This window comes from Myotis myotis, unplaced genomic scaffold (genome assembly GCF_014108235.1).
Source record: "Myotis myotis isolate mMyoMyo1 unplaced genomic scaffold, mMyoMyo1.p scaffold_m19_p_1, whole genome shotgun sequence".
Lineage (NCBI taxonomy): Eukaryota > Metazoa > Chordata > Mammalia > Chiroptera > Vespertilionidae > Myotis > Myotis myotis.
The window spans coordinates 200,890,744-200,904,800 of NW_023416313.1; the positions used below are offsets into that span (position 1 = coordinate 200,890,744).

A 14,057-nucleotide genomic window follows, 5' to 3' on the forward strand; every position below is an offset into this window, starting at 1 on the left:
TTAGAAAACAATTGACAGCATAATTATACGTAAACCAGGATTGTTAATTTTTTGTGTTAAATTACTTTGCTAAAATTTTATAAATACTTCTAAAAGTTTCAAAATTATGTAAATTAGAAGAGTCAGAGAATAATTACTCCTTATTTCTCAACCTTTTTTTCTATTTATAAGATTTTTAAATTACTTTTATTGGGGTTACATTGGTTAATATATTATAAGATTTTAAAACATAATTTTAGTTGGATATACTGATTTTTCTCTTTTTTCTTTTAATACTATTTCTTGGAATTGTTCCATGTTAATAATACTCTGGAGTTTTATACTATGTAGTGTTACATCATTATAACAGTCACTAGAGGCCTGGTGCATGAAATTTGGGCATGGGACAGGGGCAGTCCTTCAGCCTCGCCTGAGCCCTCTCGCAATCTGGGACATTACATGCAGCAGTGACTATACTTTTCCTACAGGTGATAGGTGTCTTACTGTTGTATGGGCAGCTACATTTTTTTGGCCTGATAATAAAAAGTAGTACATAACATGATCTTTCTGAGGCAGTAGTTCCATTTTCCCCATCTTATGGGTAGAAAAACTGAAGCAGAGAGAAGTTAAGTAATTGGCTTTGTCACACAGTTACAAGTGTCAGAATCAGGGCTGACCACGAAATGTGCAAGCCAGAGTCCATGTACGTCATTGCTGCATCATCCTGTTTTTTCAGTGTTAGAGTAGTCTTGCCAGGTTTTAATTTTTAAATCTAAGAACTGTTCCCAATATATAGGGTAGGGTCCCTAGGCCTGGCTGGCAATCAGGGCTGATCTGTGGGGTGACCGGTGGGCGGGGCGATCCGGGGGCCCTTGCTGGCACTGCCTTGGGGACCTGGCGCTGCCCACTTGCCGGCCCCGCCCCCACCGCCACTGCTGCCAGTTGCCTCCCTCTCGGGGGCTTATCAGGGGCAGCTCCTGCATTGAGTGTTCGCCCCCTGGTGGTCAGTGAGCATCATAGCGACTGGTCATTCCACCGGTTGTTCGGCTTTTCAGTTGATTTGCATATGAGGGTTTTATATAGGATAATTAGTTATTTCACATTTTTCTTAGAAATAGCTATTATTAGAGCTAATTTTTTTACAGGTTAGTTAGAGGCCCGGTGCATGGACTTGTGCACCAGTGGGGTCCCTTGGCTTAGCCTGTGGGGATTGGGCCGAAACCTGACATCCCCCGAGGGTTCCTAGATTTCGAGAGGGCGTGCAGGTGAAGCAGATTTGGGGCTGACAGTCCCCCAGCAGCAACCTAACCCATGGCCGGTTCTGCGAGGAATCGGGCTCCCTCCTCTTCAGGTTGGAGCGCCTGCCCCCTTGTGGTCATTGTGCATCATAGCTACTGGGCAAACGGTTGCCTAGGCTTTTATATATACATTCTGTTTCACGTATAGATTCTGTTTTTTTCACTAAGATAAGTTTTCAGTGACCATTTTGTACATGAAGTTTTCTCCATTTAGGCTTAGTTCCTCGGGCTGTTAAACCTAATGCCTAAAAATTATCCTTTTATGTAATCTCTCCAAATTTCTTTTTTTTCTCTTAAGAAAGACTATCTATAAGGAAACTTACTGAGTCATGGAGCTTTACCATTTTATATGCATTAACACTGATTCAGAAAAGGCTTATACTGCCTTGTAATTCTACTGGCCAGCTCCGTGACTGCTTTTTTCCTACCCTTTCACACGTTGGCATATATAGGTGAAAATGGTAGTCTTACCATTTAAACAATGAACTAGCTTACGGATTTGAAACTTTCGCTCTGGTCTTTTTATCTAAAATCCACACATGGCGTTTTCCCTTTTGGTGAATTTTAGTGTTATTAATATTCTGTTCTTCTGGGACAACTTAAATTTAGCCCCAAATTATATCTGTGGCCGCAGTTCTTAACCTGTCTGGTCTCAGAACCTTTTTACATTCTTAAAAGTTATTGGAGCCCTGGACAGTGTTGCCCGGCAGTTAAAGCATGGGCCTTGCACAGTTTGATTCCCAGTCAAGGGAACTTATCTGGGTTTCATGTTTGCTCCCAAGTTGGGGTGGGTGCAGGAGGCAGCCAGCCGATGAGTCTCTCTTACATTGATGTTTCTCTCCCCCTTTCCCTCCCTTTCGTTCTCTCTGAAAAGCAATGGAAAAAATATCCTCAGGTGTGGATTAACAACAACAAAAAGTTATTGAAAGTCTCCAAAGAGTTTTTGTTGCTATGGGTTTATCTACCAATATTTACTGTATTAGAAAACTTATATTTAAATGTTTATTATTTTAAAAATAGCAACAATAAACCCATTACAAATAAACAAATATAAACCCATTACAAATAAACGAAAATAACATTTTTGAAATAAAAATAACTAAATTTTCTCTCCTACCAAAAAAATCAGTGAGAAGTGTCATTGTTTTATAAATCTCTTTAATGTCTGGCTTAATAAAAGACAGCTCAAGTCCTGGCCGGTTTGGCTCAGTGGATAGAGTGTTGGCCAGCAGACCGAAGGGTCCCAGGTTTGATTCTAATCAGGGGCACGTACCTCGGTTGCAGGCTGGGAGCATGCGGAAGGCAACCAATCAATGTATCTGTCTCACATCGGTGTTTCTTTCCCTTACACTCTTTCTAAAACTCAATGGAAAAAATATCCTCCATGAGGATTAAAAAAAAAAAAAAGCTTGATTCTCTTATCTGCTGCTGCATTCAGTCTGTTGTTGCCATGTACTGTTTTGTTTGAAGTATACCAGTATGAAGAAAATCTAGCCTCACAGACATAGTTGGAAAAGAAAGAAATGTTTTGATTGCCTTTTTAGTCAACTGTGGATATTCTTTGATCTTTCAGTAAAAGTCAAGAAATGATTTGTTTCCTAAAGATTAGTTAAAATGTGGAATCCAAAACCATATCCATGAATTTCTGGAACTGTGTTACATCATAATCCACTGATAAGTCTAACACTTTGGATGGATCTTTTCACCTACATATAATCTTATAACATCTTTTATTGATCACTTAGGAAATACGGGTTCACTGAGTAATGCAGAGCTTCCAAATTTTGACACATTTCACTATATAATATTTTTAAAAATGTATTCATTCATATCACCTCCAACCAATCCCAAAAGAAAACTATTTGAGTATTGAGATACTATCAAGCTCATGGTGGTAAATAAAAGTCTTCAAAAATTCTAATTTTTGCTTAAAACTCTTATTATTGGCAACAGATACCCTTGTCAGTTGTTTTCTTTGAAATGACAGACTCACTGTCTTCATTTTTGAGAAATGTTTGTCAAATACCCAGAGCTGAATAGTCACAGTTTATCCAATAGCCATTCAAGTAAAAATGTCTCCTGTGAGAAAATGTACCCTTGTAAATCCAGCAGCTGCACAGTGCTTTCCCTCGAGAGACCCACCCTACTCAGCACGCAGCAGAGGTGCTATACGTGCCACACACTGTGTTTAAAAAGAGCTTGTAATTTAATAAAATTAATATTCGTTCATTAAGAACATTTTTAAAGTGGAAGTTGAATTTTTATTTATTGTATTTTGTCTTGTGCCTGTGTGGCAGTAACAAATAGTACAGTCTGGTGCCGCTACCTTGATTCATGTTAAAGCACCAACAGTCTTACCCACCTTGATCTGTACCATCAGTGCAATTTCCAACACAGTGAAAGAAACAAATAATTGCTCAATATTATTTTGAAAATAGTTTTGATCTGGAAAATTCCCTGGAAGGGTCTTGAGTTCCCTGCTTGGGGTTCTATGGACCACTTTTTGGGAACCACTGTTAAAAGGAACACTGGGCATTAATAGATATACCTTCCCCTTGCAAAGGATGTTTCATACACTGTGCATCTGTAAGGTCTGTATACAGTGTGGATTTTTTTTCTCATCTTGCTCAATGATGTTTTTACATTAAACTCATCAGAATGTCTCTCTACACACTGTTCGGTGAAACACTGTTAGGAAATAACTGCTGTGTTTATGTATGATGGATGTGGGAGAGTAAAAAAAAAAACACCTTACCTATTGTGCTATTGCAGAGTTTTACCAATATGCTAATCACAGATTTTTCTCAGAGATAGTCATAAAGTGGTAATATTTATTTCATCACTATTGTATAGTTTTTTCTTAGTAGGCATTTTTAAATATAAAAAAGATGACTAAAAATGTTTTATTTTGCCATCTTCAGCACAAAACGAGTGGATCATTCAAATACCAGATTGGCTTCCCAGCTTGATAGAAACCCAGGTAACACCTTTGTTTGTGAATCAAGAAGCCTGTCTAATGAATTTGTTACATATATATTTCACTCCCAACATGTTAGCAATCCTGTGTGAGTTCCAAATGGTCATTTTAAACCAAATACCTTTTGGTTTATTTTGTTTACTTTAGCAAAATATACATGAATTAGAATATCTACAACTTTGATATTCTTATTTGATGAAATGTATTTTAAGAACACTGATAGGGATAAAATTGCCATTCAAAGATTATTCATATATAGTTTAAAAAGTAGAACATGGTTAAAGTAAAATTGGTTAGCTGTCTTGAATACTATGTAATCTAACCAGTATGTGTTTTATTAGTATGTTTGTTTCCCCCCTTCCCTGAATGTTTAGGTAAATGTTAATTTAACTTCATCTACTTAATTGACATAGCGATGTCATGTAGGAGGGCTAAATAGCCATTCAACACAGGGCCTTATTGAGTACCACTTGGTAGTGTTACCGTTTCTAAAGTCTGGTTCTTAGTTTTGTCGTTTGGGAAACTTGTTGGCCCACCCATTAGTAATCTGACACAGAAAGTGTGAATCACATTTCTCCAACCACAGAAATCCAATGTATTAATTTACTAAAAGAATTATTACTCCCAAATAGACTGAAATATTTGTATTCATTTGAAGATTCCTTGCAATGCTGTCTACTTAAGAAATTAAATTATAATAATCAGATTAATTCATAATTATAAAATTGGATTAATTGTTATTAATGGCTGTCATTATCACGGTCTGGTAGATAAAACAACCATCTCAGCTCTAGTATGTCTTTGTAAGGGGCATGGAATTCTCACGATGCTGATAATGCCATTCTTGCATATCAAAGAGGCAGTGTCCTGATTAATATGAATTAGTGTGCATACTTTGTAGTGGTCAGACAGCGTTATACCGGACCATCTTATTGAAGATAGAGCCGGGCATTCCCCTTTCATTATTATTTAGTTAGGCTGAGTTTAAAGGCATCCATTTACAGGTTATTGCCTTGCATGGGTTATCTCTAAAGATTGTCATTTCATTTATTGGGTAATGTTTTACTCTGTTTTTTTTCTTAAACTTTTGTAGGTTCTTTGCTGTTGTTTCTATATATACAGTTTATTTCTATTGAAAATTACTTTTAGCCATCTCAATATACAAATTATTTTGACTGATAATTTATCTTTGTTTTGAGCTATCTTGTTTGTTCAAGTCTTGAATTACTCGTTTTCTTTACTAGTATGTCTTTTTGTTCTAGTTCTGATTTTTAGGAAAAAAATTTTTTCCTAAATGGTTAATTGAACAGTGATAGAAAAGATCATGAGCTGTTAAAAAGGTGGAAAGACCTTGATTTCATGTACTCCAATTCCTGCATTTTATGGATGGGGACCAGAGATTCAGAGAGGCTATGTGACTTCTAACCCTAAATTCTGAAACTTTCGCTATTACTCTGTATTTCGTTTTTATATAACAATTGTAAGAGTTTGAATATTATTGTCCTTGTCAAAAAATAAAGATACAACCCTAACTGGAAATTAGTTTTAATATGTTTAACACTCTTGTATATTCATATAAAGTGGTTTTAGAGTAAAATTTAACATTTAAAAAAAATCCCTTCTTGTAGGATCAGATGACAACAATCTGAATTCCATCTTTTATGAACATTTAACCAGATCCCTACAACACAGTCTCTGTGGTGATTTGCTCCTAGGACGGTGGGGAAACTACAGTACAGGGGACTGTTTCATTCTTGCCTCTGACTACCTCAATGCATTAGTACACCTTATAGAGATTGGCAACGGGCTGGTCACTTTCCAGCTGCGGGGACTTGAATTCAGAGGTAAGACGGACACCTTTTATTTCTATAATGTACTCCTGTGGTATCTGAGTTTTCTGTGTTTACATTGCAAATCAAAAATTTTAAATTTGATCCTTAGTCTTTGGACTTGTAGAATGAGAAAAGTTGTTACAGAGTAATTATTAGATTTCCCCCCAAAATTTCATATTGCAAAAAGACTCACTATTGCAATATGCTATATATGTAAAGGCAGTACCACTAGTGTGTATAAGTGACTTGTTTTCCTGGTGATGCTGAATTTCGGTGGTTCTGTGCTTGCTCCCTGTATCTGTTAGATGGCTGACAGAAGGCAGTGTGGTCTTTTGTGTGAGGCAGAGAGTAGTTAACCAAGTTACTTTCATACGGACGTCAAGCCTTTGTCCTCAACAGCTTTTTTAAAATTATTATTGGAGTGAAATTCACATAACATCAAATTATCAATTTTAAAGGGAACAAATCAGTGGCTTTTAGTACATTTATAATGTTGTGTAACCACCACCCCTGTCTAGTTCCAAAGAATTTTCATCTCCCCAAAGTAAAATCCCACACCCATTAAGCAGTTACTCCCCGTTCCTTCACCAGCCCTAAACAAGTTCGTATAAGACAAATGAAACTATTTATACACAGAAAATCATGCATTCAGAAACATCAACTTGATGTTATCTAGTGCTATAAGTTGACTATCTTGTAAGTATGAATAGAAATATGTTTTTTAGGAATTGAAGAATATCCTATTAATGTATAGCTTTCCAATCTAGTGAACATTTGGACTTTTTAGAGAGAGCATCTAAGCTGTTTTGATGTATTCTAAGAAGTGCCTTGTGTGCTTTTAACCTGAAATAAGAAATAAGAAGCATTTGACTAGAGGATCAAATCAGACTTACACCCTATTGTGGTGTAGAATCACATAACAAATGCCATGTAATATCTTTTGTTAATAGAACAAGTGCTTCTCTAAAGTTACTCCATTCATGGGAAATAAGAGTTTGTGAGACACACTCAGATTAAGGCAGTAAATGTTGATGTTTGTTACTCATTTGTAATCTCTTTGTGGCCCATTCTCTCTCTCTCTCTCTCTCTCTCTCTCTCTCTCTCTCTCTCTCTCTCTCTCTCTCTCTCTCGTTCTTCTGTTCTTGTCTTACGGACCTTAACTCCATCTCTTCTAGAGCCTTCCCTAGTGCTAGTCAAATCTAATCCAGCTAGACCATCAAGAGTCAGCGCCCGCTCCCCACCACACCAACACTGCTATGCCGTCAGCTTCTTTTTAAATGGTTGGGACCTGAAGATTTCGCCTTTGCTTTTAAACTTCAACTTTTTTATTTTTTAACAAATATGTGTGGGAGGCTATTTTATCTCGCATTCCTGTGTGTGTGAATTGGAAGGGGGTCCTTTTTATTATTTGCTCAATCTACTATATTGATCAGAAATTCTCCAAATCATGCCCTGGCTGGGTGGCTCCGGTGGTCAGAGCATTGTCCCATACACCAAAAGGTTGTGGGTTTGATTCCCGGTCAGGGCACATACCTACGTTGCAGGTTCTGTTCCCCTTTGGGGTATGTATGAGAAGCAACTGATCGATGTTTCTCTCTCACATTGATGTGTTTTTCTCTCCCTCCCTCCCTTCCTCTCTCTCCAAAATCAATAAAAACATATCATTGGGTGAGGATATCAAAAAAGAGAAAGCAATTCTCCAAAGAAAATTTGATCCAAATTCTGTCCGTCTCCCAACTTTCACTGTCTGGTACCAAGGAGTTTCAAATAAAATTTTGGATAAATCCTTTGCCATCCAAATTCTTATTATTTGCCAAACAAAATTCAAATCAAACCACTTTGGGAACATAGTAAGTACCTCTTACTACCTGAATTCTTGCTGGATGTGGATAGCGAGGAGTACCTGTAATTCTTTAGTCAGCTGCAGGGATTTTTTTAAAAGGCAAACTTGATCAATGTTCCGTCCATGCTTAAGTTTTTTAATGGTTTCCCATTACATTTAAAATAGAATTCAACTTCTTAACAGGCCCTGCAGCATGCGTGATCTGGCCTCTGCCAGTGTCTCCAGCCTGGCTTTTTGTATCACCTCCTCACTCTCTTGCCAGATTCTTGCTAAATTCCTTACTAAGGACTCCTATTGCCTTTCCCTTTGCCCAGAAAGTACCAACCATGCCCCCTCCTCCCACCAACCTCACATCTGGCTAATCCTATAATTATCTTGAAGTAATAGCCTAAATGTCAGTTTTTCAGAGAAGCCTTCTCGAACCACCTGTCCTACATGATTATCGCTATTATTACTCTGTTTTTAGCTCCTTAGTGAGTAGCATAGTTTTAATTTTATGTTTATTGGTGTTTATAAACTTTTGGGCCTGTGTACATTCTCTGTTACATATTTGTCTTCTAAACAACCCTTTAAAAATCACTCTTGGGTTGAGTTTGGCTCAAGGTTATTTTTAAAAATATATATATTTTATTGATTTCAGAGAGGAAGGGAGAGGGGAGAGAGAAATAGAAACATCAATGATGAGAGAGAATCATTGATCAGTTGACTCCTACACAACCCACACTGGGGCTTGAGCGTGCAACCCAAGCATGTGCCCTGACCGGGAATCAAATCGTGACTTCCTGGTTCATACGTCCACACTCAACCATGAGCCATGCCAGCCAGGCTCAAGGTTGTATTTTGTAAGCCTTTGGTGTGTATTATCAGCTCCTCAAGAGCAGGAATCAGACCTGCTTCACTCATCATTATGTGTCCAGCACCTGTCACTGCAGTTCGCATATAATTCATACTTATTAATTTTATGGAGTCACTAGATGATGTAAATATAGAGCTTTTTCTCCTTTCTCTTTATTCCAGAACTTCTTTCCTTCACAACATTGGTCCCGTTGTAGCTACCTTTGACCCCTCAAAATATTAGTCAAGAGTGCCAGTATTTTGCCAGGCAGATATTTGGATCTGCTGAGCATTTTTATGTGTTTTCTGGTAAATTCCATTAGGCCAACTTAAGTCCTTCGATTTTAGTGTCTCTTCTTATGGATGCTAAGTTTTAAGTGACATTTAGCTAAACAAATTTCTTGATCTGTTTTCCTCATATTTATTTCATTTTTCAAGATTCTTTTCTATGTAAATTTATGTCAAGATTTGAGCTACCAATTCATTTTTTCTATCGGAATTGTCTGATTACAGCTTCTATCATGTAAACTTTTTATGTATAAAAGTTACTTCTACCAAGTACAGTTTTCTAAGTCAAACATTATAGGTAAAATAAAATCATGCTAATTGGATTTCTTTCATTTTTTACTCAAATTAATTCTAACATATCTTAGTTTTCATAATATTTATTTATTTATTTATTTATTTATTTATTTATTTATTTATTTATTTATTTTACCAGTTATCTTCACTATCAAGTGACTGAAAGATCTAGGTAATTGGTAGTAGATCCTTGTAGGTATTGTAGAATCCCTTTCCAAGTCTCAAAATTCTGTTTTCAATTATTAATATCAATTCCTGTGCTTATTTTTTCTTTTTGTTGTTGCCTTAATTTTCAAAGCAAAATGTATTACTTGGGTATGTTGAAGTAGAAAATATTATTTTGGTTCTTTTGTATTTTTTTTAATCCTCACCTGAGGATATTTTTCCATTGATTTTTAGAGACAATGGAAGAGAGAGGGAAAGACAGAGAGAAATATCGATGTGAGAGAAACACATCGATTGGTTGCCTCCTGCATGCACCCTGACCAGGGCGCGGACCAGGAAGGAGCCTGCTACTGAGGTACGTGCCCTTGACTGGAATCGAACCCAGGACCCTTCAGTCCACAGGGCAATGCTCTATCCACTGAGCAAAACAGGCTAGGGCTAGAAAATATTCTTGGGGTTTGTTTGGTAAAGTAAAAATATCCTGTGTTAATTCATACCTTATTAACTTTCTGCTACTCTGAACAAGGTCCCTGTGTCTCCTGAGTAAAAGTCAGAACCCTCTTGCCACGTCTCTTCTCTAAAAGCCACTGTCAAAGTGATCTGCACAAATATAGCTCTTTGTGTTATTTCCTTTACTTAAAAACCTTTGACTGCCTTCCAAAGAAGAGGATAAAGTCAATATAAGGAAGTAATAAAACGAATATCAAACCTAAGGAATAGACCCAACTTCATGCCACAGTTTAAAAAACCCAGGCCAGGAAGTTCCTTCTAGAAATTGAGTGATTCTTCTTACCTCTCTAATCTGTTATAGCCCATGGATAAAGAAGGACAGTTTCTCAAGACTTTTTACAAAATCAGTGTAATATTGATACCAGAAGATGATCAAACTGGCTAAAAATGTAATTATAGTTTAGTTCACTTATGATGACTATCGGTGCAAAAATCCTCAGAACCCAGAATAAGCAAAACCCAGCAATACTTTAAGTACCCCTCACCAATTTAGTAATTGGTCCTTTTAAGTTAAGTACTAAAATAGCATATTAGTAGAATTCATCTTCTTTTAATAGATCACAGTAAACAATGTAATATGATTCTCTCGAAAGATGCCAAGGGACATTTGATTAAATTTTATTTCCATTAATTCTTTGAAGAATACTTTATAAGATTACATATGTCCCTATTCTGAAAGAAAAATGTATATGTATGTATATAGTCATATCATGGGCAATTATCAACTGCAGCAGGCATTCCTGTTATTGTCAAGTTCAAGACAGTTTTTCTTGTTACTACAATGTGTCATTATTTTGGAAGTGTTTGCCAATATAATTAAAGTAGAAAATAATAAAATTGCTGATGATTCTAGAGAACTAATCACACATTTTATTAGGTTGGTTAAGCTTACCTCTTCAGCATATCTTTTATCACACCACCACCACCACCACCACCATGTCGGATTAGGTTTCCTGGCACCTTTTTCTTTCAAAGCGATGTGTTTTAAACATGGATGGTATATACATTCTCTCTAAAGGAAAAAAAATGTATAGCACCACTTGTTATTTTTATTATAATTCAATTTAATATATTTAAGTTCTTATATAATATAAAGAATTTACAAATTAAATAGAAGCAAGACCACATAACAAAATAAAAATTAACATCAGTGTGATGGGTGATATTTTGCTAGTATTAGATTGCTGTGAGTCTAATTCAATATTTAATCTAATTTTTTATTTTTACTTCAATAACACTAATGCAGAGGATGCTTGTTTGATGAGTATGTTGGATAAAAGAATGTAACTTCAAAGCATTGTTTGCTAGTGCAGACAATCAGTCTTCATACATACATAATTGAAACTTGTATCAGCAGGTAAAACTCAAATGCCAGTTATGTAATCTTATACATATTATTGGAATTGGCAACAGAAAAATTTTAATTATGTATTTAACATTAAATTATAATGAATTGTTACAAGTTATACAGCCAAATAAGCAGGATGTATATAACATATTGGCTTGCAGCATGGACATGATGCTGGTAAACAGACCTTTCATTCTTTTGAGTTCTGCATGTCCATCTGTATTAGGTGCCCTGGGATGATTCGTTTCTCATTCCACTCTTTCTTTTCAGAATTAACACAACCCTCATGAGATATACTTTTACTTATTTGGTCTTCATTTGATAGGAATGCAGTTATAAACCCAATTTGGAAAGTTTGGGAATTGGTGGATAAAAATGAAGGAGGTTAGTTACTCTACGGTACAGACCTTCAGAACCTTGAATGTGCTAATGCATGTGATTCTGTAGGAGATGAATATACAGTGTGCCTGGTCTCAGGAGCTTGCTGCCGTTCGTTAATGACCATTCTAAGGCAATCAGTCACATACTTTCATTTGCTATAAAAGGTCTCCTCTCTAGATTTCTTGTCTTTAAAGCATTTGTTTTCCCACTTTATGATTTTTGTCCTCCCTTTGTTTGTAAGTGGTCTCTGTCTCTCTTTTTTTAAGGAACTTACTGTCAACAGCGGGAAGTAGAGGCCATAACTGAAGGTGTGGAAGAAGACGAAGGGTTTTGCTGCTGTGAACCCGGCCATGTTCCTCATGTGCTGTCATTCAATGCTGCATTTAGCCAGCGCTGGCTGGCCTGGGAAGTCATAGTCACCAAGTATATTCTGGAGGGTTACAGCATCACTGACAACAGTGCTGCTTCTATGCTTCAAGTCTTTGATCTTCGAAAAGTACTCACCACTTACTATGTCAAGGTAGGGTATGCGCCTGCTTAGCTCTTCTAGTAACTGAAGACTCTTCTTGAAAAAGATATATATAAAATTTTATATATATATACATATATATATACAAATTTTTTTTAACTTGTGCTTTGCTTCTGTATAGTTATTTCAATTCTCTAGTATCCAGTATAGTCACTAAATTATACCTATGAAGGTTTCCTCTGTTTTTTTCTTTAGTGAAACTTATTCATTGTTCATTAATGTTAGTAGCTACCATTTGTAGCTCATATGTTCTAGGCACTGTGCTGAGAAATATACACACAGATACACATGCATGTATCTTATCTAATTCTCTAAAGTAATGTGCTGAGAAATATACACACAGATACACATGCATGTATCTTACCTAATTCTCTAAAGTAATGTGCTGAGAAATATACACACACATACACATGCATGTATCTACCTAATTCTCTAAAGTAATGTGCTGAGGAACATACACATACATGTATCTTACCTAATTCTCTAAAGCAGTGGTCGGCAAACTGCGGCTCGCGAGCCACATGCGGCTCTTTGGCCCCTTGAGTGTGGCTCTTCCTAAGCCTTAGGAGTACCCTAATTAAGTTAATAACAATGTACCTACCTATATAGTTTAAATTTAAAAAATTTGGCTCTCAAAAGCAATTTCAATCGTTGTACTGTTGATATTTGGCTCTGTTGACTAATGAGTTTGCCAACCACTGCTCTAAAGTAATGTTACATCCCTGTTTTACAAATAAACAAATTAAGAATTAGAAGTTTACTTGCCTAAAGATCTCTAACTAGCAAGTAAAGTTAGGGATTTAAAATCTAGGCTTGTCTGACTCCTAAGCCCTTGCTGTTAACCACTGCTTTGCACTACTTTCAACAAGCTGAATAAAAGTATTGCAAGATTTGAGAGGTCACCAAGATCACTCAGGTTCAATAGTTTGCTATAAGAACTCACAGAACTCAGCAGAGCCATTATACTCACAGGTAGGATTTATTAAGGTGGAAGGATACAGATTAAGATCAGCCAAGTAGGCACATAGGGCAGAGTCCAGAGATACCAAGGCATGAGCTGCCAGTTGTCCTCTCCCAGTGGAATTGCACCAACAATGCCTGTTTCTCCTGCCAAGTGTATGATAATACTCACAGAGTGTTGCCAATCAGAAAGCTCACCTGGGCCTCAGGGTGGAGAGTTTTTTTTGGAGTGAAATCACTTAGATGTGATTGGGCACCTACATGTCCAACTTTAGTCTCCAGCCCCTCTAGAGGTCAAAGCTCTAAGACTCCAGGTGAACAAAAACTCTTTTAGAGCCTACTTCCCAGGACCCAAGTGCAAAGCCCAAAACTCTTTGGGCAGGGTTAGTTCTATACTACACAGGGGTTTTTGTTGTTGTTATTTTTTTGTTTTTGCTGAAGATTTTGCAGAAGTACATCATGGTTATGATTTGGGAGCTTGCAGGCAAAGCCAATATTTTCAGGAGGAAAATATGTGCTAAATTTTAATGACCCTTATCTGAATTTTTCATATTTTGTGTTGTTAACTATATATACCACCTTACTTGTGCTGACTGGGATGAACCTTGAGTCTTCTATTTAATGGTTTGTTAAACACAACCTCAGGAAAATAGATTGATTTTACAAATTTTACATGTGTGTGTGGCATTTTCTGTCTCTTAGGTATATTTTTATTGCTTTATCATCTGTAATAATAAAAGCGTAATATGCTAATTAGACCGGACAGCCGAACGACCTTCCAGGTGACCTTCCGGACGAAACCAGGGCTGCGAGGGTCGA

The 14,057-nt window shown here is 36.6% G+C and overlaps 1 protein-coding gene across 12 annotated transcripts in view; it reads left to right on the plus strand.

Annotated features, from left to right (window-relative positions):
- The window catches only part of PCNX1 (pecanex 1), a 172,284-nt gene that overhangs the window by 136,967 nt on the left and 21,260 nt on the right, over nucleotides 1–14,057 (plus strand). For all 12 annotated transcript variants that reach the window (XM_036311608.1, XM_036311602.1, XM_036311566.1 and 9 more), the window contains 3 exons: nucleotides 4,199–4,257; nucleotides 5,883–6,098; nucleotides 12,016–12,269. In XM_036311608.1, coding sequence (XP_036167501.1) covers nucleotides 4,199–4,257; nucleotides 5,883–6,098; nucleotides 12,016–12,269 — 529 coding nt within the window. The remainder of the gene's footprint in view (nucleotides 1–4,198; nucleotides 4,258–5,882; nucleotides 6,099–12,015; nucleotides 12,270–14,057) is intronic.